The 23,860-nt window shown below is 50.5% G+C and overlaps 6 protein-coding genes across 6 annotated transcripts; 5 read left to right on the top strand and 1 right to left on the bottom strand.

Annotated features, from left to right (window-relative positions):
• Positions 1–1,210: 1,210 nt before the first annotated feature.
• On the top strand, positions 1,211–1,948 carry BCR38DRAFT_347329 (uncharacterized protein; the record flags this gene model as incomplete). The annotated part of the gene is made up of 1 exon (XM_040856336.1): positions 1,211–1,948. The coding sequence occupies one exon, from the start codon at positions 1,211–1,213 to the stop codon at positions 1,946–1,948; it is 738 nt and encodes a 245-aa protein (XP_040713501.1).
• Positions 1,949–1,974: 26 nt separating this feature from the next.
• On the top strand, positions 1,975–2,977 carry BCR38DRAFT_440160 (uncharacterized protein). The gene is made up of 2 exons (XM_040860687.1): positions 1,975–2,544; positions 2,612–2,977. The coding sequence occupies exons 1-2, from the start codon at positions 2,239–2,241 to the stop codon at positions 2,717–2,719; spliced, it is 414 nt and encodes a 137-aa protein (XP_040713500.1). The 5' UTR covers positions 1,975–2,238; the 3' UTR covers positions 2,720–2,977.
• A 4,205-nt stretch (positions 2,978–7,182) lies between these two features.
• On the top strand, positions 7,183–8,305 carry BCR38DRAFT_440149 (uncharacterized protein). Its single transcript, XM_040860686.1, has 3 exons — positions 7,183–7,648; positions 7,743–8,038; positions 8,104–8,305. Exons 1-3 carry the CDS (start codon positions 7,240–7,242, stop codon positions 8,200–8,202), a joined length of 804 nt encoding a protein of 267 aa, XP_040713499.1. The 5' UTR covers positions 7,183–7,239; the 3' UTR covers positions 8,203–8,305.
• Positions 8,306–8,360: 55 nt separating this feature from the next.
• BCR38DRAFT_487174 (uncharacterized protein) lies at positions 8,361–10,773 on the bottom strand (the record flags this gene model as incomplete). Its single annotated transcript, XM_040864123.1, has 6 exons — positions 8,361–9,053; positions 9,142–9,328; positions 9,382–9,504; positions 9,581–10,086; positions 10,139–10,574; positions 10,634–10,773. The coding sequence occupies 6 exons, from the start codon at positions 10,771–10,773 to the stop codon at positions 8,361–8,363; spliced, it is 2,085 nt and encodes a 694-aa protein (XP_040713498.1).
• Positions 10,774–11,825: 1,052 nt separating this feature from the next.
• Positions 11,826–16,095, top strand: BCR38DRAFT_525824 (uncharacterized protein; the record flags this gene model as incomplete). Its single annotated transcript, XM_040865333.1, has 9 exons — positions 11,826–12,357; positions 12,423–12,474; positions 12,664–12,903; positions 13,001–13,277; positions 13,346–13,521; positions 13,624–13,992; positions 14,072–14,678; positions 14,730–15,058; positions 15,142–16,095. Exons 1-9 carry the CDS (start codon positions 11,984–11,986, stop codon positions 16,093–16,095), a joined length of 3,378 nt encoding a protein of 1,125 aa, XP_040713497.1. The 5' UTR covers positions 11,826–11,983.
• A 1,437-nt stretch (positions 16,096–17,532) lies between these two features.
• Positions 17,533–19,976, top strand: BCR38DRAFT_373238 (uncharacterized protein). Its single transcript, XM_040857306.1, has 2 exons — positions 17,533–18,361; positions 18,422–19,976. Exons 1-2 carry the CDS (start codon positions 17,833–17,835, stop codon positions 19,681–19,683), a joined length of 1,791 nt encoding a protein of 596 aa, XP_040713496.1. The 5' UTR covers positions 17,533–17,832; the 3' UTR covers positions 19,684–19,976.
• Positions 19,977–23,860: the final 3,884 nt, after the last annotated feature.

The following is a 23,860-nucleotide window of genomic DNA, read 5'->3' as shown; positions in this document are numbered from 1 at the left end:
TGACTATGGGCTTGCCGAAATGCACATGTTGACACAAGACCTATTCGGATCACGGGGATACAGCATTCACACCTGCGTACACACTTGGACCATCCACGCATTGAATGAATATTGGGACATCAGTTTAGCTAAGCTTGCGTTAGACTGCATAGCTGCACGCGTCCCATCACAAGACGAGCCTCAGTTCTGGCTGCTTCAAAGGCGACTTCTATCACATGCGACAAAGTGTTGCGCCACAATTCAAGACAGCGATCAAGACTTATATTGGGCTTTTCACAATCTAGGTCTCCTTTACGCCGACCAAGGCAAGCTGCAAGAGGCGGAGGACATGTATCTGCGGGCGCTTCAAGGGAAGGAGAAGGCGTGGGGACCCGATCATACGTCAACACTAGACACGGTTAACAACCTAGGGAACCTTTACGCCGACCAAGGCAAGCTGCAAGAGGCGGAGGACATGTACCTGCGGGCACTTCAAGGGAAGGAGAAGGCGTGGGGACCCGATCATACGTCAACACTAGACACGGTTAACAACCTAGGGAACCTTTACGCCGACCAAGGCAAGCTGCAAGAAGCGGAGGACATGTATCTGCGGGCGCTTCAAGGGTACGAGAAGGCGTGGGGACCCGATCATACGTCAACACTAGACACGGTTAACAACCTAGGGAACCTTTACGCCGACCAAGGCAAGCTGCAAGAGGCGGAGGACATGTATCTGCGGGCGCTTCAAGGGTACGAGAAGGCGTGGGGACCCGATCATACGTCAACACTAGACACGGTTAACAACCTAGGGATCCTTTACAAAAACCAAGGCAAGCTGCAAGAGGCGGAGGACATGTACCTGCGGGCGCTTCAAGGGTACGAGAAGGTGTGGGGACCCGATCATAGGTCAACACTCTCTACGGTTAACAACCTAGGTCTCCTTTACGCCGACCAAGGCAAGCTGCAAGAGGCGGAGGACATGTATCTGCGGGCGCTTCAAGGGAAGGAGAAGGCGTGGGGACCCGATCATACGTCAACACTCTCTACGGTTAACAACCTAGGGAACCTTTACGCCGACCAAGGCAAGCTGCAAGAGGCGGAGGGCATGTATCTGCGGGCGCTTCAAGGGTACGAGAAGGCATGGGGACCCGATCATACGTCAACACTAGACACGGTTAACAACCTAGGGAACCTTTACGCCGACCAAGGCAAGCTGCAAGAGGCGGAGGACATGTATCTGCGGGCGCTTCAAGGGTACGAGAAGGCGTGGGGACCCGATCATACGTCAACACTAGACACGGTTAACAACCTAGGGATCCTTTACAAAAACCAAGGCAAGCTGCAAGAGGCGGAGGACATGTACCTGCGGGCGCTTCAAGGGTACGAGAAGGTGTGGGGACCCGATCATAGGTCAACACTCTCTACGGTTAACAACCTAGGTCTCCTTTACGCCGACCAAGGCAAGCTGCAAGAGGCGGAGGACATGTATCTGCGGGCGCTTCAAGGGAAGGAGAAGGCGTGGGGACCCGATCATACGTCAACACTCTCTACGGTTAACAACCTAGGGAACCTTTACGCCGACCAAGGCAAGCTGCAAGAGGCGGAGGGCATGTATCTGCGGGCGCTTCAAGGGTACGAGAAGGCATGGGGACCCGATCATACGTCAACACTAGACACGGTTAACAACCTAGGTCTCCTTTACGCCGACCAAGGCAAGCTGCAAGAGGCGGAGGACATGTATCTGCGGGCGCTTCAAGGGTACGAGAAGGCGTGGGGACCCGATCATATGTCAACACTAGACATGGTTAACAACCTGGGTCTCCTTTACGCCGACCAAGGCAAGCTGCAAGAGGCGGAGGACATGTATCTGCGGGCGCTTCAAGGGAAGGAGAAGGCGTGGGAACCCGATCATACGTCAACACTAGACACGGTTAACAACCTAGGTCTCCTTTACGCCGACCCAGAGTAACCAATCGATCGGTAGCACATTTTGTTCATTAGATCGATACCGGTGGCGCAAACTGCCACCGGTATCGACTAAAAGACCCTAATAAATCCAAGAAGCATGGGATTTATTGGGTATGTGAGCTTTGCTTTCTTGCTAATTACCCTCCTGGGCATTGCAAATATGTTTCTTCAACGAGCAGATCAATTGAGCAGCACCTAAAAGCCAAGCATCAGATCGAGGTACGTGTTATAGCCAAATAGACGAAGAATGAGGGCCTAACTACCAATTCTTTCGTATAGAGCCCTCAAATCATGTCCTTATTAGCATCGAGACACCAAGCTGGCACCCAACGTACCTTAGATTCGATGGTCGACGTAAATCAACCACAACAACAAGCCCTCCACTCTCGCGTTTCTTTGCGGTTTAATAAACAGTTAAACAACCTCCTAATTATGGATTGGCTGGCCACCTCGAATCTATCCTTTAGAATCCTTGATAATCCTCGATGGCGGCGTCAGCAGTTGTACAACAACGTAATAATTCAAGAGGCCGACCTACCCCACTCCGAATCGATGATCCACCTCCTTTTGGCCGAATATAGACGAGCCGTGACGCCGGTAAGGTTGTTGCTTCGTACAGCACGTGGGATGATTCATATAACGTTCGACGGCTGACCTCAAGGAGATTCACCTCGTTTGTAGGAATCCACGCCCATTTTATCGACAAGGACTTCAAGAGGTGGTCTATCCTTCTAGGCCTTCCTGCCTTGATCAAGCGCCATACAGGATCTGACGTAGCCGACGAGGTATTGGCAATTTTGCGCTTTTTCGAAATTGAGGATCTTGTTGGTTATTGTACCTTGGATAACGAGTCGAAGAATGGGACTACTATGGTGGTTATTGGCCAACAGCTCGGGTTTGATGGCGAGGAGAGGCAAATTAAGTGTGCTCCTCACGCCTTGCAACTCGCCGTTCGTGCCTTATTATATGGTGATGGTTGCAAACGGCTGCCGTTAGATAACGTACTGGCAACTTGGGGTCAACAGAGCTTCGCAGATGAGGAGGAAGATGATCAAGCACTAGATGCTGCGTTTGATGGGCTTCGTGATAACCTGCAGGACGAGCCAAGTCAGCAAGAATCAGACGACGAGGATGAAAACCTTGATAACTTATCAGGTCTTAACCCATTTTCCAGCGGCAGCGAGGATGGTGATGATGAAGACGAGGTTTCCGAAGCCCAGATTAGCGTTGTTTTGCAATCTTTTGATTATCATGCTCCTGATCAGATCAACAGGCAGACGATGGCGAGGTATCAAAAACGTGGCCCTCTTGGCAAGCTTCATAACCACGGCAATTCCTTCCACAGGAGCAGTCAGCTCGTCGGCGCCCTTCACGATGCCCAGATAGAGGTTGACCCTGAAGCAGCCGTGAAAGAATGGGTTCATAACAACGCAACGCGCTGGCAAAGCGACGAAGCCATGGCGGCGTGCGCCTTGCAGCTACAACGGCCGCTTCAGCGTTTGCACCAAAACCTCCAGGACCAGTGGGAATCGGCTGGTTCTAAACCGGGGAATAAACCACCTATTCTTGAATTTCGACTAGGTCCTCAGGAATGGCGTGTGGTTGAGGTAATTCAGAAGGTTCTTGCCCCTTTCAAGTACGCCTCAAAACAGCTTCAGGGCAACGGCCCTAAAGGCGCACTTGATCAGTATTTTCCTCAGATGGAGTACCTACTTCTTCATCTCGAATCTTGTGCCCAGGGCAACTGTTATCTTGAACGCGATAACCCAGATAATCCTGCTGGTCCTCCTATTCAAGAAAACCTCGAGATTTTCAAGGATCTTGATGATCAACGGCGCCGATCCCTAAAGGTTCACATCAAGGTTGGCCTGTGGAAGCTGCAGCAGTATTATGATAAGCTGACGAATCTGGCGTACGCCGCTGCCGTGATCTTCAACCCGACCATGAAAATGAGTGGGTTGCAAGCCATTTTTGATGCTGAACCTATACGCCAAGAGCTGAGTTGGCGTGAGTATTATATGGCTAGGTTGAGGAAGCGTTGGGAGGGTGACTATAAAAATAGGTAAGTATAATATCTAGATAACTGTTCATCTCTAACTGACCCTCGTCTAGGCCCCTTCCTGAGACCAACCCTTTATCTGAAGCTGAGAACCAGCCAGTCCTTACGATGCTTCAACGCCGCAAGCGTTTTTATATGGGCGACGCCGACTCCGAGGTCGTTGATTCGCAAAGTACACAAGATACACAGCCAATAGCAAAGAGAAGGAAAGGAAAGGGCAGAAACACCAAGCCGGTGCCGATTAGGCAGGAAGAATCACAACAAGACGAGCTTGACCTCTACCTGGCAGAACCTGTGGTTAACGTGGACCAATATTTAAAGGACCCAGTAGCTTGGTGGCGTGATATTGGCGCAAAACGTTTCACCAAACTGTCTTATATGGCTGTTGACTTCCTTACGATACCTTCAGCGCAAGCAGAAACAGAACGCCAGTTTAACAGCGTAGGACAGATGGTATCAGCACGAAGATCTCGCCTAAAACGCCACGTTATTGGGGCATCACAATGTATCAGGTCATGGAGTTTAGCAGGCGTTTATCAGGCTGAGTTGCCACTCCATCTGCTTGACAAGGTATCAAGCGTTGAATTGGATGGTGAGGTTTCACGTGAATTAGCTAATTGGGCGCAAAATGTAACGAAACCTCTAATAGTCTAGCTTCGTAAACCACTAAAGAGTCTGTAAGGGTTTGTGCTAGTAAGTAAGTCCTGCTGCGGAGTCCTCAAGCAATAATATCGGGGTTTGACGTATGGAGTATAGTGCTTTGGGGTAACTGAAGTATTCAAGTAGGGTAACTGGGAATAGAGTCGTCAAGGCAGTTTGCCTCACCAATGGGTTAGATTGATGCTTAGATTGATCACTGAAGTAGAGACTGTCTATGAAATGCCTGGGAGTCCTGTCCCTTATATATCCATTCCCTCCTTCACTGATAACTGGGGCCATTAGATCCTTCATGGATACTATTGGTCCTAACTGGCTGGATATGTTGGATCATTTCATATCCAAATGATCCACCCTTGTAAGTCACGTGACTTGTGATCCTTGTACTAGCTAGCTCCTCCTGCAGCTAGCCACTCCTGTGTGACTTTCCCCTCCTTCTTTGTCCTGTATCCACTGGGCCTGCCATCGGGCCTGTTGCATTGGTTAGAATCGTAGATTCGTAACACAAAACCGTTAATAATAAACAACTCCGTACAACCGCTATTGATCGATCCGACCTCTATCTGACCGGACCGGTTACATGTGATCGATACCGATCGATATCGGTTGCTTAGTAATCTGTACCGGTACCGATCGGATGAATATAATGTTGATCGATATCGATCGATTGGTCACTCTGCGCGGCCGACCAAGGCAAGCTGCAAGAGGCGGAGGACATGTATCTGCGGGCGTGTGACGGGCTCAGTGCGAAACTATACAGCTCAACATGTGTTAGGCAACCTTGGTGGGCTTTGCCAAGACCACCAAGGTTACCACGTGACTTAGCCCTTCGGGACTAAGTCCAACCTTCGTGCTCCATAGGACTAGATAGAATGTCATGCTTTTACAACCTCACAAATCTTTGACCACCTTTGCGTGTAACAACATGGCCAAATACTGTTAATTATCTAACTGAGGAGGAAAGTAAAATATGCGAGTTGTCCCGGGAACACGGACTATGTTTTGTATGCCCTCGATGGTTCCTTTGGTGGATCCGGACGCACGGTCCTTGCAGCTCCGGATCCCATATCAGGCACAGCCTGTCACAGGGCGCTTCAAGGGTACGAGAAAGCTACAGGTCCACCGAATGATATTAGATATCGGCGAGCAATCAATTGTAACGAAACCTCTAATAGTCTAGCTGCGTAAACCACTAAAGAGTCTGTAAGGGTTTGTTCTAGTAAGTAATAAAAAAATATTAAATACGCCGTAGGTGTTAACCCTCGGTACCTCTACAAGTACTCCCTTAAGGGGCTATAGATGATATAGCGGGCCCTTAAGCCGCGTCGGGCGGTTATACAGGTAAACTTGTAGCCAAACGACAACTAACGGAATACAATTGCGAAATACGCGATCCAGGAGGAGGATATCTACAACTTCGACGAGACCGGTTTTGTGATGGGCCAAATCTCGTCCGAAATGGTCGTGACGACTTCTGATCGGCGCGGAAGGCCTAGAGCAGCCCAGCAAGGAAATCGGGAAGGGGTTACAGTTATTCAAGGCGTTGGGTCGTCCGGTTATGCCCTCCCTCCGTACATCATTTTCGCCGGCAAAACCCACCTCTCGTCATCGTCATGGTACGAAAACAGTCCATTACCGCCTGATTGGGTTATCGCAGTTACTAAAAATGGCTGGACTACGAACGAGAGAGGCGAAGATTGGATAAAACACTTCGATCATCACACCAAGTCTCGTACGAAAGGTACTCATCGCCTATTGATCCTCGACGGTCACGAAAGCCATCACTCGACCGATTTCGAGGTATATTGCAAAGCTAACAATATCGTCACGCTTTGTATGCCTCCTCATTCGTCGCATAAGCTCCAGCCTCTTGATGTTGGTTGTTTTCGCGGGTTAAAAAGAGCGTACGGAAAAGAAATCGAAGATCTCATGCGAGCACATATAAGTCCTATCTCGAAAGAAGACTTTTTACCGGCGTTTTTAAACACGTACAAGGCAAATGAGACCTTAAGTCGACGTCGCCGTGCGAAGAAAAAACAGCTACAGAGTGGAGGGTCACTTCGTATACAAGCTGGACAGGACCTACAGTCTCAATGAGAGGTTGATGGGCAGTTACATGACGAATTTCGTCAAATTGGTGGTCGTACGAGGCGGCGAATTGCGCGTGTACGGCGCTGTAGAATCTGCGGCGAGCCCGGACATAATGCGCGCACTTGTGGAAATGATGTAGAGACGTCTGAAGATAACGATTCTGAGTAGTTTCAATTGATGATAGGTGTTGTGGTTGAATTAACTTACACATTGTCGTATAAGGTCTGCCAAAGTGTGCAATTGGACCGTGTATGCAATTGGACCGTGGACTACGTTAACCGATATATTATCTGCCTCTTTAGTTCCCGCAGGTAATTCGCTAACGCTAGTCCAGGTGAGGTAATACGGCCGAATGGTTGCATATGCATGCAATCCTTCCACTATATTACTCTCATAGGTACTTAAGTAGTCCCTATCTACATCTATATCAGCATTTTTTCGGAATCAACAGAAACTCATCACGAATAAGCAAAACTGCAGCTAAAATGTCAACGAAAACGCCAGATCCCCGCCAATTACCACCCGACCCACGTCTTCGAACCCCGACCACTTCCTCCCAGGATACCGTCGTCGCAGCCCTCGTCCAGCTGTACGAGAACCTGCCTCACATTGAGCCCTCGCATGTTCATCGTGCGCCCTCTGAAGGATGGCCCCAGATTACCATTGAATCGGTCGCCGCCCGCGGCCTGCGCAAGACTCCAGAGGCGGTTGAGCTGCTTCGGCACCTGCCATACATCGACGGGCCCAAACGTTGCTGGATCGCGCCCTATGCCTACCCCGTCGACTACCGCTTCGTCGTGAGTAACGCCAAAGGTATTCCTTTTGTGTGGGAACTAAACAAGTCCGACGGGGAGGAGGATATGTTTCCGCCGTGGGTTGTGCAACTTACGACGGGCAAGTATTTTTTATTTTTCCTTCTACTCTTTCACACACTGTACGGGAACTTCATCAGCGAAGTACATTGGGTTTACTAATTGATGGTCGACAGGCGACGACAGCGGGGCCGAAAATTTCATGTTGGATACCATGGACGGCACGGTGACTAAGTACGTTGTGACAGGCCCTGTATACCCAGATGCGCGAGGCCGCTATGCCAAAGACGACCCGCGGGCGTGGCGCGATGAGTGGTGCGATAATTGGACGAAGCCGGTCGAGCAGCTGGCGGCTGAATGGCAAGAGAAGTACCGGCGTATGCAGTTTCTGGGCATGCCGGGGAATATGTATTTCCCGGGCGTGTTGAACGATCCTGGTGAGCGGGGTGGGTTCATGTGGAACGAATGTGAGGTAAGCTTTCAATGACGATTGGAAAGACGTAAAGATGGGGTTGGGGCTAACGCGGGTACGCTTAGGCAATGAAAAGGATTTATACCGAACATGGATGGCCTGACAGTTACCGCGGCGATGAGTGCCGGCAAGCCCTTATACATTGGTGGAAGAATAGAGAATGAGCGGCGTGTCCTCGTGGGTGAAGTCAAGTACTGGTGCCCATCCAGACAGTTTCCTATGTATCTTAAATTCGTGAAAGTGCAATTAAGTGTTTTTAAGAAGAAATGAATTTTAAATATATTTTTCTTTGGAAAATATTCAATGACTTCGAGTACACCATTTAACTACTGACACCAATACAGTAATACTCCTCTGCCCAAAACAGCGTGCCGCAGTTCTCCCCATTATCACCCAGAACTGCATTCCACGCATACAACTGGGCCGTTGTGATACCATTGGCAACAGCAAAGTCATAACACCCAATACCCCCTGTTGCCTCCGCAAACTTGTTACAACTCGCCACAATGCCGGTCTGCGTCGGTCCAGGCGCCGTAACTGAAGTGGTGCTCGTAGCAGTCGTCTTACTGCTTGAAACCAAGCTCGTGGTAGTCGTCACACTTCCTGAAACCAGAGGTGCGACCCCGACACAGTAATACTCGTCAGCCCAGAGCGAAGAAAGACAGTTCTCCCCATTGACACCCAAAATAGGATTCCATGTGTACAGCTCGGCGTTCGTGATCTCGTTGCGCGCGGCAAAGACGTCGCAGCCGTCACTTGCGATGGCAGCGGCGTACTTGTTGCAGTTGCTCACGATGCCCGACTGCGTGGGGCCCGGGGCGGTGATGGGAGTTGTGGCTGTGGACTTCTGGGTGCCGATGCAGTAGTACTCGCTTGCCCAGAGAGCGGTGGTGCAGTCGATACCGTTGAGCCCTAGGACGGGGTTCCAGGCGTAGAGCTGAGTGGGCTCAATATTATGAGAGGTTGCGAAGTCGTAACAGCCTTCGCCTACTGTGGCGCTAGCGTAGTTGTTGCACTGAGTTGATATTGTTAGCGACAATTATGATATTAAAGAGACGAAGAATGATACTAAGAACGAAAATATGGAGAAAGTGGGTGCTTACATTGGAAACAAGACCATCCTGCGTAGGGCTGGGTGCAGAGCCTCCAGAAACAGAGTTGGCTGTCGTGGTGATGGTAGTCGTGGGTGTTACAACACCTCCTGCTCCGCCTCGTTGCTGATTTCCTGCGTCGGCATCTGTACCCAGTGGCGGATCGGGTAAAGTAAAAGTCCCGTTCGTTCCAGGGGAGCTGCAGTCCACGTTAACGTTTTGCCAGTCTTCGATAAGCAGTGAAGCATTTACCTGATACAGACATACTGCCCCGCAGTGAGACTATCGCAAAGTCCCAGCACATACGGGTTCCACTTCATGAACTGGACCAAGGTCGTGGAGTTATCACCTCTGACACTGGCTGCTAAACTTGCGCTGTGAACGGGCGGAGTGTTAGCTGAGTGGCAAGGCATGGATGAAAAGAGAAAAGGGCGGATCAAGTCAGACTTACCAAGTGTCGCCATCCACAACTTGTTGCAGATTACAAGCTGCGGGCAAACAGATACCACTGGAAACATCACAAGTATCACTGTCGGAAAACCACTGCAAGGCCCCGGTGCTCACTCCATACTGCAGCGACAAGTCATCACAAGTCGCCGCGTCCTGCCTTGCCTCCACTTTTGCATTACCTGGCGAGAAGACCTCAGCCCAACTCTTCTTCGCCTTGGTACTACTGCTGCCACCGACGAGTTGACCAAAACACGTAGTAGTAGTGGAAGACGCACTGGACGTTGCTGTTGCCGTTGCCGTCGTGCTGGAACCGAGGTTTAACGATGTCAAGGGCGGCGCCGTGTCATACCAGTATGGCAGACGGATGGTGAAGTCAGGTAAAGTGATATTGCACACGTCTTGTACATCATAGAGCTGGTCTACTAGGTAGTCGGAGTGGTCCGAGTTGGGGAGGAATTGCGATGTCACGCGGGCGTAGAGCTGGTTAATGAAGCAGTTGTTGCACAGCTGTGGTTCCGAGTCAGTTTACACACAAATGACGGTGTGCTTAGAGACGTACAATATCATCCTCATAAAAGTTCGCCAGGCGAATGCTTTCCTCCGGGATAGACGTGACATTCCCCGAACACGTCGGATCAGTGGGATCCACGTCACAATCGGCCCGGAGCACATCTGCTCCCACCCACTCTTGCGATTCTGTCAGACACCATGTGAAGTTGTCACTCCAGGACTCAAGACAGGCAAAAGAGGTACTGTCCACGAAGCGCTCCGTCACAGTCCAGATGGGAACAAGTTGGCCATAGGCTGCAAAGTACTGCTCATCGCATGCAGCGGCAGCATTTCCGTTCCATTCGGATACAGCATCTGCGCATGTCAACGTTGTCGTATCGTTGGGGGTGCAGATCGCTGTGAGATTATCGTCAGTCCACCAGTAATTCTCCAGCGACTGCGTCATTTGTAGTAGGGTTTGATCGCATTCTGAGATCGTTTGATTGCTGATAACTCTTGTTAGCCACTCTCAACTCCACCAGGGCATATAGAATTTAATACATACAGTGCTTGGACACATGCCGATGTGATATTCAACGACAGAGCTAGTTTTTCTGGGCTGACACCTGGATACAGATTAAACGATGCAAGACTGGCTCGGATGAGAAGACATGAGGTCAACAGGTAACGCAACTGAAAGGCCATGGTTGCAGAAGTGCCCAGGGACAAATGTTCCGGTAAACGAAAAAGTTGAGGCGGCACCCATCCCGGGAAAACCGAGTGCAAGACGCGCGACATATGACTTCTCCAAATGGCCCCTTTCCCCAATCCCATAATTCTATCATACGTGTATCTACATCGCATAGTACAGCCCAGAACCCTCAACATTATTTCCGTGCTGCATTAATAATCTCAAAGCCCCACTCAGTAAAATTGAATTGACTTAAACAAGAATGTCTTGATATAGTATTGTCTAGTGGTGCGTAGTAGTATTGCATCCTTCCGATGCATGAGACGGGCAATCTACACTAGAAGCCGGCGCCACCAAGCCAGCTCCGATGGGAACTGCGTTAGACTGCAAGGTACCAAAGATTGACTCCCGTTATCCATCTTGTCAGAAGGCATAGGCTTGAAGAATCGATAAGCAAAAGGCATGTGTATCTGCAGTGCTGTGCCGCATCCAATTTTCTTGGGCCAACGAAATACCGGCTGAGGCCCTAAGCTAAGCTTCCTGGGCATGAATGACCCGCAGGTGAGCCTGGAGAGATGATCCTTTTTCCCAGGATACGGCAAACACCTGCCAGAAGTGGTAAACTCGCTGACGCGCAACCCAACATAAGCATTTGATCCATGGGACACCCTATACTTATAAATAGTCTGATTGGTCAAACGGATGCTATCGAGCGGCACATGCTGCACCAAGTAATACGCCCAGACGGTTCGCCTGCAGAAATTCCCTTACTCAAAGAATCACTAAGTTGCCTTTTCCATCACGGTGCTCGAAATCCGGTCAGCAATAACGTATTTTTGGTTACGCGATGCTACTTAATTCGGACGTATTGCCCCAATTGAACTCACCTCTGATCGAGAGATTAGTATCCAATAATGGTATTATATCCCGGCTAGGGCTGACATATGCATGAATCGATGGAGAACGCTGACCACATGTGGATCCCTCGAATGTGGGACCGAGATATTGTACGGCGTGTGCATCTCATGCTATTCAGGGTCATGTATACCAGGATGTATTCGTAGAGTTCAGACTTCAGAGAGATGCTCCAGAGCCGAGGTGGATCTACGGGTGCGATAACTTCCAGTTATAACAGTCTTCATCCCTTCGCAGCTACCTTGATGCGCTACACCCAGGTGCCACCAACTCGTCAAGTGTTGTGATAAGTCCCATCTTCTTCCTAAGATGCGACCATTTTCCCCGTCTGCCTGCGCCTTTGCCGTAGCTCTCGCATTCATTAATATCGACTCCCTCGTTTTCGCATTTCCTCTAGCAGACTCCGCGTCTCGAGACATACCCGAAGCCCACAACTGGACGCCCAACACTCTTTCACCCCGTTCTCTTCTGTCTGGCCGTGACCTGCCCACGGGGACATGCAATGCTGATACGCCCTGTGTCAACGCTGCCTGCTGTGGCACGAACGGGCTATGCGGGTATTCACCTACTGAATGTGGTGCGGGCAACTGCACGTCCAATTGTGATGCCAAGGCCGAGTGTGGCCAGCATGGCAAGGAAGGCTCACAGGAGTGTCCGTTAGGAGTTTGCTGCTCGCAATTCGGGTATGTGATATTAAAATATGATACCATGTGAAGTGAGTAGCTTGGCTCATACGAGATGTAACTAGTTTCTGCGGTTCTACTAGTGACTTTTGTGATGAAGACAAGAATTGCCAAAAGGTAAGACATCAGGTTTCAATTCCTATTTCGATCACACATTGATACAGTTGAGCTCAAGGGAAATAGTTGTCTGCAATAACTTACTTATTTCATGAACTTATTCCTCGTCAGAGTTAGCTGTAAAAGGGCCATCATTCACCACAAGGACCATCAGGGGCACACGCATACTAACTCTCAATGAAAATATAGGACTACGGCGGTTGTGGAGACGTCAAAAGACCCAGCTGCTCTGGTAATTCCATCACGAAGCGCACCATCGGGTACTACGAGGCCTGGGCCAACACACGCCCTTGTGACATCGTATCACCCGAAGACTTGAATCTCAATGGCTTCTCGCACATCAACTTTGCCTTTGCCTTTTTTGATCCGACTACTTTTGTCATCGCACCTATGGATACGGCCAGTGGGAAGCTGTACAGTCGTTTTACTGTAAGTCAATCCGTTATTGATAGCAACTTTTTCTCTCTGTCGCGAAATTGCGACTCCCCACAAATTATTACGCTTCAACTTTCCTAACCCACAACAGGCTCTGAAAGAGAATAATGCTGGTCTCGAGGCATGGATCTCAGTCGGGGGTTGGTCTTTCACTGACCCGGGTCCCACGCGGACCGCCTTCAGCGACATGACGAGCACGGCTGCCAACCGAAAGAAGTTCATCACGGGCCTTATTAACTTCATGGAGCACTACGGCTTCGACGGTGTTGATCTCGATTGGGAATACCCCCAGGCAGATGATCGGGGCGGCATCACGGCAGACAAGGCCAATTATGTTGCTTTGACCAAGGAGCTTAGGGCTGCTTTTGGTAAGTCATTCGCACTTGATTCAGAGACGTAATAAATCAGTGTTCTAACTGACCGCGGGGATGAACAGGAAGCCGCTACGGCATCTCGATGACGCTGCCGACGTCGTATTGGTATTTGCAACACTTTGATCTGGAGAATATCCAGCCCAATGTCGACTGGTTCAACTTCATGACGTATGATTTACATGGAGTCTGGGATGCTCAGTCGCAGTTCATCGGTCCGTACATCGCACCGCACACCAACGTAAGAGCCCGGAGTCTTTGTATTCTGTTTTAGGCGTGTGATATCTCCGTAGTATATCGCGTCGTGGACATGCACTCAGTGACTAACTCGTGTTGCTCACAGGTGACAGAGATCGACTTAGGTATGGATCTTCTCTGGCGTGCAGGTGTCAAGCCCGCGAAAGTGGTCATGGGTCTCGGTTGGTATGGCCGCAGCTTCACCCTCTCGGACCCATCTTGCAGCAAGCCCAACGGTGTGTGCCAGTTTTCAGGGGGCGCTGAAGCCGGGTCGTGCTCCAACGCTAGCGGCATCCTGACCCTGAAAGAGATACAAGATACGATCAGCTACAATGGTGTTACCCCGGTGTGGGACAAGGAGGCAATGGTTAAATACGTGACTTGGAATGACGACCAGTGGGTTTCGTACGACGATGACGATACATTTGACCAGAAGCGCAAGTTTGCGAATTCACGATGCTTGGGTGGGACTATGGTGAGAGCTCCCTGTTGCCTTTATGTCAATTCCATTATCTCTCATTCATGCGATTACTAACGTCCCTGGATGATTACAGGTATGGGCCATGGACCAGCGCGACCAAGGCGAAGACAACGGTCTTGCACCAGCCAAGGGAGTCACGACGGGCCAGCAAGAAGACGCCAATCAAATGAGCCAGGACCTGGCGGCAGGCGTGTCGTGCTACACAACTGACTGCGGCGCCTCGTGCAAAAAGGGAACCAACAAAGTGACGCAAATGAATGGGCAGCCAGGCAAACTGTCGACGGCCGACAAATGCGATGCCAACGAATATCGCACTCTGTGCTGCGACGACGGCACCACCATGGGCACTTGCAAGTGGCGCGGATATCGCGGTTTGGGTTTGAGCTGCATGGGCGGTTGTGACGACGGCGAGACCGAGGTGCTGCAGGATACCAATAACCATAGCAAGAACGGTGACCAAACATGTACGGGCGGGATCCAGAGTTATTGCTGCAAGGGTTTCAAGTCGGCGCCGACCAAAGAGGAATTAGAAGAAGAAGCAAAAGAAAAGGCCGAGGAGCTGGCTGTTGAAGCGGCAGAACAGGCCGCCCTCGATATAGCAGCTAAGGCCTTCTGCAGGATTGCAATTCCCGCCTTGTTGGCACCTTTGGAATTAATTGAGGCTGCCATTCCTATTATTGGTGAGGTTTGAATCCCCGCTGTCTGACGCAATATTACTAACATGTTCTCAGGGGAAATACTCGACATCGCCGAAATCGCCGCCACGCCCGCGCTGATCCAGCTATGCACCGAAGGCATCGAAAAGGAAGGCAAGGCCGTTTTCAAAGTATTTGGCAAGGAACACTCGGTCACGTTCAACAAGCCTAGCAAGACAGTATCGCGCCCAGCCAAGTCCACCCACGAGTCAGCCAAAACGTCTTCGTGCCCTGTCAGCGCCAATAAGGCACGAGATTTCGTCACCCTCGCACCACGGGCTCCCGCGGACGATTGCCGAAAACGCAAGCGAACCGTGACCATGTCTAAAGTCACGACGGAAATCTCGCTCGCGCCCTTGCCCAACGTGGGGCCATTGTGTGCGACGGAAATTCGGACTATCCGATGGCGTGCCGCAACTATCGGTCCATTGTCAATGCCTATCCCCAGTACGCCACCATCACCTGCGGCTACCGAAAGGTCGACAAATCGGCTCGCCCCGTATTAAGTGAGTTCGACTCCCAGCGCAAACGTGAGGATTGGGCGCCCTACATCACCGACGCACCGCAGGATTGTTCGCCAGACGAGTTCCCCCCCGCCGTCATGGTCGTGCCCAATGATGGCTGGGGCATGCTGACCAGCATGGCCTACAACTGGGCTGCCATCAAGGACAATATGAGCGACAAGCCCGCAGCCACCCAGGGCCAGATGGTGCGGTACCTAGACGCTAAGGAGAACATGAAGGCCGGCGCACTATTCAACAAGTGCGGCCGACCGCCCATCTGGGATGTAGCCCACACCAGCACCTACACCCAGGTGAAGGATGGCATCGAAACCGAATGGGAGATGAGCAAGATCGCTTTCACTCGGACGGCGTTCACCATGGAGTTCCCAAACTTGGACGACGACGACGGTATCGAAAGCAACGAGTGCGTGCCGACATTCAACGACGCTAAGCATCCTGGCTACGCCTTGTTCAACAACGACACGTGGTTCGATACCCATGCCGCAGAGAAGGCGTTGCAGCCTGTCTACAAGGCAGGGCCCAATGCCATTCCGGCACAGAAACGCTGGGTGGATGACCGTGTCGGGTTGGTGGTTGCGGACGTCAACTCAACGAGAGTAGCTACGTCGGAGGAGCTGAGGGAGCAGCTAGGCTTTGAAGCCTGTGGTGATGAGAAGTGTACGCGCGAGATGGAGGCTTTGAGGGCCGTGGTGAATAAGATGAGGACCCAGGCCGAAGAAGCTGCCTTGCCCGTCACGTCTCCGCCTGAGGCCATGGTTGCATCGCCTACGCCTGTTGTTGTTGGTAGTGAGCGAGTTGAGGAGATGCCGCCTAGTCTACCTGGATCGGGGGGAGACTTCGTGGTCCCGAGAGAAACGGGGAGCCCTGAGAAAGTTTAGGCGCGACTAGACTTCTTGGTTATATATGTTCTTTGGGTGTACCAATGTTTCATAGAGATTTAATGTCATAAACAACATGGGTTTAGCTCGTTCACAATACAGTCCCAGTAGGCTGATTAGTACAGTGCTTCTGAAAGAACTCACTATACCATACCTGAATGTATCTTGGCATAGACTCGAGTAGTGCTCGCTGACTGAACCGACTGAAAAGACATTGTCAAAGAAGGGATTCCGAAGAGAAAACTCATACAGAAAGGTGAGAAGGTAAGGTTTTGTAACACTTGGGGTGTGGGCTGGAAGGTTGTGAGTTGCGTACTTCCCGTTGCTTCGGTTGGCGTCAATAGAGTATGAAGGCCGCGAGTGAGGTGTTGGTGATGATTACAACGGGGTCTTTGACAAATGAACTGTACTGTATCCGGGGGGTTATAAATGACCATCAGTAGTCCTATTCCCTCAACACGCCGCGTCGCTGCGTGAGCAGACCACGGCGCTGTAAAATTCAATCATCTACTCGTGCAGAGACAGAGAGAGATAGCGCTTCATGTATGTGCGTTTCGTATGAAAGACGAAGGTTATCACACCCCTAGGTTAAGCCGCATTGGAGTACCTGCCTCGGCCGCATCTAGTAACTTTCAGGCCGGTGAAGGGACGTTTGAGGTTCAGGAAAGTGGTCAAATGGAGGGCTAACATCCAGTGGTGAATTGAATCGCAGCCTGGTGTCGATGTCCTCTATTTCGACCGCACCACTTAACCTTCTCATCTAAATAACAATTGATGAAAAGTTGTTTTGTTTCCTGTTGGGATCCGCGTGAACGGTGAGGCGTATACGAAGGCTCTAGCCCAAAATTTATGAACTGGCAGGGGCCCCCTTCAGCCATGTGGATATCTCACGCAATCGCTACTGATATTTTTGCGAAATTTGGCGTGATTTCGCATCCTGTGGGCCCCGGGGCTTTATGGGAGATCATTTCAGGGGGCTTAGCACTGTCAAACATTTCGGGCTGGGATTGGCCTAAGCACCTTGCAATGTGTTGTCTGCGATGATGTTACCAATGTGTACGGCTACGGCTAGAGAGGAACCAGTTTCACGTTTCAGATCGCTAAGAGCCCTGTCAATGGCGGAGACCCGGAACATAAACTGGGTCATTTCTGTCATGCACTACTTGCTCGAATATAAGACTCTACTAGAATTCCATCAGTAGGTGTGTCTTGGTCATTGATGCTATCCCAACAAACCTCGACTCACCAACGAGGTGGCACCGTTGCAGCCGGGACGCACTGATGGTGACAACTTTCTGGATTACGAGCCTCTGGCCAAAAGTGTATGAACACGCAGGGGCCCATCCTTGTTCGCGGCAGGGCTAGAACACATCAAAGAAATGACAAGTGGAAGCCAGGGACTCCCAACTCTAATTTTATACAATGGGGTGGCGCCAAGTCGTCGGCATCGAAAGGACGCCCAGCACTATAAGCCAAACAAGCCAAACTTTAGTTTCTCTGTGCCATGCAGGTAGCCCCGTCTTAATACGGCATAATAGGGAGTTTTCTGTGCGCCGAACGTCCAACCCAACATACGATGAACGGCATTGGCGAATTTTGATTCTTAAGGCAAGCCATTCGCAAGCTGTTTTGGTAGTCTTCCTTTGGGATACAAGTCGAGTCTTCTGAGACACACGTTCCTTCGTTTCAAAACACCCACACTCTTTTGCGGGCCGGCCCAGCCGTTTCTTCTCAACCATGTTGTGTAGATCACTGAAACTCTTTTCTTTCTTGTTGGCCCCTGCTACTATTCTGGCAGCTGGACTTACTGACAGCGCCTTGGAGACGCACGTCGACAGCTTGGCTCTCGACTTTACATTCAACCCCGTCAAGGAGTCCTACTGGACGGGCTACCGCCACCATCGCCGCACTCCCTTTTCTCTCTCTCCCGACGGCAACTCGGCTTACCTTGCGTACCTGGACGCGAGTGAGACGGATGTCCATGTGCAGCAGGTCGACCCTTCTACATTCGCGGCTGTTGGGTCTGCGGTGACTGTGACGGGCGGCAAGGAGGCTGGAGGTCTCGTCACACTGGATGATGGGTTTGCTTTGTTGACCAACGAGGCTCTGCCATCGGGCACCACCGACGCACCTGCGGATTCTACTCCTGTTCCTGTGGTTTACAGATTCACCGATGGCACGCAGACCTGGAAGACATTCATCGGTGGACCTGGCGTTGATGCCGACTTTGGTTTGGCTGCCTCACCTGACATCAATGGTGACCTCGGTTAGTATTCCATCTCAATGAGGCGTGGCGAATTATACTGACTGCTTTGCTCTGTTGTAGTCTGGTCAGAAACTGCTCAGTTGTTTGGAGCTTACACTGTCATCACTGCCTACACGGGGGAGGCATCAGGACACTATGGGGATAGCATCAAGTACCTGAAGCCTGACGGTACCCTGACCACCATCTCAGGAGCATCCTCAAGCTGGGGATGCAGCCACAACACGGGTATTGCCTTTGAAGCCGCCGATGCTGCACCTTTTGCCAGTGTCTGTGCTGAAGACCAGGGCGACATCTGGCTCAATACGGAAACTCAGACTATGAGCGGCGTGAAGGTGTCCAATGAGAACACCACCAACGGTGGCTCGGGTGAATCGCTAGGTGGCATGTCCGGTTCTTACAGTTCGCTGGCCCGCTTTATTGGCGAAGATTCTTACATCCTCTCCTGGGTTTCCCGCGGCGCCGAGTCGTTGAGCGCTAACGAGTGGCTCGGTGGTGGTAACACCAACGCCCTTAATCGCACCAACGGTCGCAACGTTGCTATTGCTACCTTCAGTGACAAGAAGACTCTGGTCGGAGAGGAGGCCAGCTCGACTATCGGTGCCGGGGGTGACAGCCAAGTCAACTGGATCACTACATATGACGGTCTCACCAAGGATTGCAGCAACGCCCATGTCGCCGCCTTCGACGGTACCTCGGCTCTGGTCACCTGGGAGGAAATCACCAACCCAGACTGCCCTTTCATCGCCATGGGCTGCAAGGGCACTTTCTCTGGCTCATACTTTCAACTGGTCACCGACGGCACTAAAGTCGGTGAGCCCATCTCTTCTACTGATGCCTACGTCGCTGGTGACATGGTCAACATGCCCGACGGCCGAATCTGCTGGCCGTACGTGAGTATGGACTGGGACTTGAGCACTCCCGTTCCGTACGGTGGACCAACGGTGACCACGACCAAGATATCCTTCGCTTGCATGAGTGTTAATGGGACTGGTTCCACCACACCCTTACCCACCACTGCTGCCGGTGCTGCGTCCTCTTCCGTTGCTGTCACCAAGGTAGAGGAGGTTGCCACTACCCCTGCCTCCTCTATCGCAGCCTCCTCGACCTTTGCCACATCCATTGTCTCTGCAGTCGCTGTCCCAGAGACAACTGAGACTCCTGCTGCGTCTACCTCGTCCGCACCCGTCAGCCTGACTACAACAACAGCCGTTCCGGCTACTTCTACCACTGCCTGTGCCTCGACGTCGTCAACCCAAAAGTCCAAGGGCCGCGACTCCTGCCGTCTCAGGAATAACAAGAACAGAATCGCCAGTCATTCTTAGCAGACCAACTGATGTGTGATTTTACATGAGCAGGCGGTATGGCTGAGGAACTTGGATGGTTTTTGGAAAGAGGGGAACCAGTGTCTCGAAAAACAACTTCGGGTCATTTCAAGTGAGAGCTTGACAGTTTTTGCGAGACAAAACGCAAGCTTCATTTATCTTCATGTGCATTTATTCTTCTAGCCACGATGGTGTTTATATAAAAGTGTATGTGGCTCTACAGTTTCTTCATATATATTTACCATCTGAAAGCGTCACTATTTCTCTTTTGCAACATTTGCTTATTTAAACAGGGTGTTGCCATTTTGTGCCCATATGCAAACCTACTTCATTGTGTCTGCCGTCAGATGTCATTCCCCATCAATGTGCATGATTTATTTCCAGTCAAGTATATTGACCTTGGAAAAATGCCGACAAATGAGGACATGGTAACACCGAGTCGCGGACTTTTTCAACTTTTCCAACCTTTTGACTTCAATACTTATTTCCTCAACAACAACAACACCATGTCAGTTCAAACCCAAGAAGCCAAAATCAACCTTGCCATCGAAGCTATCCGATCGACCAAAAATATGAGCCAACGTCGAGCAGCAAAGCTATACGGTGTACCCGAGTCCTCACCAAGATAGAGGAAAGAGCTATTGTTCAGCATGTACTTGACCTAGATTTGAGAGGGTTTCCTCCCCGGCTCGAGGGTGTGGAAGATATGGCCAATTCCATTCTTGCGACGCGGGGTACCCGACGCGTCGGCAAGCTCTGGGCGCATCGCTTTGTAAAGCGAACCCCAGAGTTATAGACGCGTTTTTCTCGCTCGTATGACTTCCAGAGGGCCCTCTGCGAGGATCCAAAGATTATTGAGGACTGGTTCCGGCTTGTATCTAATATGAGGGCCAAATACGGGATCCAGGACTGCGATATGTGGAACTTCGACGAGACGGGCTTTATGATGGGCGTTATTCAACGCTCGATGGTCGTTACCTCGTCTGAACGTAATGGTAGAGGCAAGAAGGTCCAGCCAGGTAACCGGGAATGGGCCACGGCGATTACCTGTGTCAATTCGGAGGGTCGCGACATCCCGCCATTTCTGGTAATTCAGGGGAATTATCACCTTGCTAATTGGTATACTGAGGGGGACCTACCAGCCGATTGGGTAGTCAAACCGACCGAAAACGGGTGGACGAACAACGAGACTGGTCTAGACTGGATCAAACATTTCAACAAGCACACTATCTCGACCAAAAGAGGCGTGTATCGGCTGTTAGTATTGGACGGGCATGAGAGTCATACATCGGCCGATTTCAAGTCTTATTGCAAGTCTAACGGCATTATTACTATCAGTCTGCCCCCGCACTCGTCTCATCTAACCCAGCCACTTGATGTCGGGTGCTTTGGGGTCTTGAAACGTATATACGGTCGAGAGATTGATATATTTATCAAGTCCCATATTAACCACATTACTAAGGTCGAGTTCTTTATCGCCTTTAAGGAGGCTTATTTAAAGACAATAACCGACAAAAACATCAAGGCAGGATTTCCAGGGGCCGGCCTAGTCCCCCACGACCCTGAAGCCATTATCTCGAATCTGTATGTTAGGATTCGGTCGCCTACACCCGTTAGCCCCTCTCTTCCAGATGCTGACCCTTGGGTTTCGCAAACGCCAAATAACCCGACAGAGGCTCTCTCGCAGTCCGATTTTGTCAATCGCCGAATCTCCAGACATCAGGGAAGCTCTCTGACCCCAACTTTTGATGCTGTTGGCCACCTTGCGAAGGGTATAACTCGATTAGCCCATGAGAATACCCTCTTGAAGGCTGAGTGCTCCACCCTTCGCAAGGCAAATGAGGCACTAAGCAAGCGTCGGAGGGCAAAAAAATCGCGTGTCCAGCAAGGAGGTGCACTTACTGTCGAGGATGCCCTGGACATTTTGGCCTGGAAGGACGCGGAGGCCCAGGTAAAGGAGGACAAGCGCTCTAGGGGGGGTAAAGAAAAGGCTGGTCCGTCGACTGTACGACGATGTAGTAAGTGTAAGAAGACCGGACATAATGTAAAGACTTGTCAGGTCGAACTATAATTGTCAGATGTATATAGCTCTGAATAAATTTCAATGAACTTTAGTCTGTTGTGGCTTTTTAATTGAACTTGAAATTATAGTGTGGTAAAAAGTGCGCGACTCGGTGATATGCGCGACTCGGTGTTAAACCACGTTACTTGATATGGACTCGATAAGTACCTGAAGTATGAGTTGAGCAGGGGTTCTTTTGTCATACTATTGTCATTCTATTGTCCATTATGTGGCTCAGTCAATTCGAGTCAATGCAGATTTATTTGGGCGCAACTGGTTTTATTTATGAAGGTTAGCAACAAAATTGACGTGTCATGCTGTGGATCCAAATCAGAGGATCTGATTGGCTACATCGTTGATCTTAAGCAACATTTCATAGCTTCGGAAATAGCTGAGCTTTCTAGAAAAAACACCATCAAAAGAGATCTGAACCACACAACTGACTTGGCACGAAATCAATCCTGATATTCGTGACTTGAGTCCTGTGAGGTCAGATCGACCAGGATACACAATGCCCCTTCCAATCTACTGACTTGTTACACATTTTGGGGTGGCACTGCCAAGATCATCGTGTGCATTTAACACCAAGTATCTGGACGCGAAGGAATCCGTCACATCTACAGATCACCCAGGTCTGGATTGCTCATTCTGAACAGCATCAACAATCAATAATTGCAAAGGCCCAGTACAGGACCTAATTCAATTGATCGTGGATCTTCAGCGCGAATCCACGACGAACAATGAAATGACCAATCACTTCATAGTACGTCAAATGTCAGGAACGGCTAGGCCGCAAGGCAATAGTACAGAGTGAAGGGGAGAATCATTCGTTCCAGCTGTTGGTCATGCCCATAATAGTTATTGATATCTGACCTTCCCTTCTCCTCCTCCAATACACCTCCCTAAAATAGACAGTTACGCCCCTGTTCCGAACTACAATGCCAGGATCACTCTGTTTCAGCGGTATTCCGAGACTTCCATAATTGCCGTCACCCATAAACTCACAGGCCAGCTCCCCACTGGCTCCCCACCGGTGCCATGGACCCAGCGCTCTGACATCAGATCCCTTGTGATACGTGCTTGTCACGATTGGTTTCTTATCAAACCGACACTCTGGCAGGGTCTAGGGATTATTTTGGGTGTCGGATGTATCTGCAATACCACTCATGAACAGATACTTGCCTGGTCAACGGGGATGAAAGCTCATCCAGCTATCCACAGCCAGGGAAGTACAAACCGTCCACCTCATTTCAATCCAATGATCTTGAAGCCGAACTTCGGTAGGATTCTAAAAGTTCGTGGTCTGGAGCAATATACTGACAAGCACCAATGCAGCGGCCCCAAACTAGTAGGTAAGGCCACAGACATTCTACCTCGAGGAATCTGGGTCGTCTGCTCCTTTCAAGTTTACCAACAAAGCTTAGCGGCGTAACTGGTAGCTCTGAAGCTAAAGATTCGGCCAAGGTGTGTCCCTGTTAATCGACCCGAGTTATCGCTGCCATGAGGAGGCATTTAGTCGCTGCGCCTGGACTCACGAGGACATCAACGGCGTAAAGGATCCCCTGATCTGCTCATTCTCTGCCGATAACAAAGGGGGCAACAAGAATGATGACGAAGGTGAGTTCCCGATCCTCTCTCCCACTGAGATGTAAAATGTGAATTTGTGCTTGTCTGGAACATTCATCGAGGCTGACCTCAGCTACCGCAGGCCGTATCGCGCACTACTGGGCCCAATACTGATAAATCGCACCCACCCCCAACTCCAAGTGGAAAAGGCAGCCTGTAATAAGAGCGCTTGGCAGGATCCAGTCTGGTGGGCGTGTGCATCTCGTCGCCACGTCAGGATGAACACAAACACGGACACCCATGACTGTGGATGATCATGCGGTCATTGCCAATCGTCAAATAATGCTCCTCACGACGTCATTGGAAACGCTCTGACGGGCTTAGGCTCACCAGCAAATACCTCTAGAAATGAATAAACTGGGCATGGGAGGTTGTCTCCAGCATGATTCATAGACGCTGCTCAAGTGGTGCACATTTTTTCGGTCGATATTGGCATGCTCAGCACGCTGCGTACGTTCGTATATGATGAGAACAGAATATGCTTGCCTG

Source organism: Pseudomassariella vexata (assembly GCF_002105095.1).
Source record: "Pseudomassariella vexata strain CBS 129021 chromosome Unknown BCR38scaffold_10, whole genome shotgun sequence".
Classification (NCBI taxonomy): Eukaryota; Fungi; Ascomycota; class Sordariomycetes; order Amphisphaeriales; family Pseudomassariaceae; genus Pseudomassariella; species Pseudomassariella vexata.
Note: the sequence above shows the minus strand (reverse complement) of the source record. Positions and strands in the feature narration are given on the sequence as shown.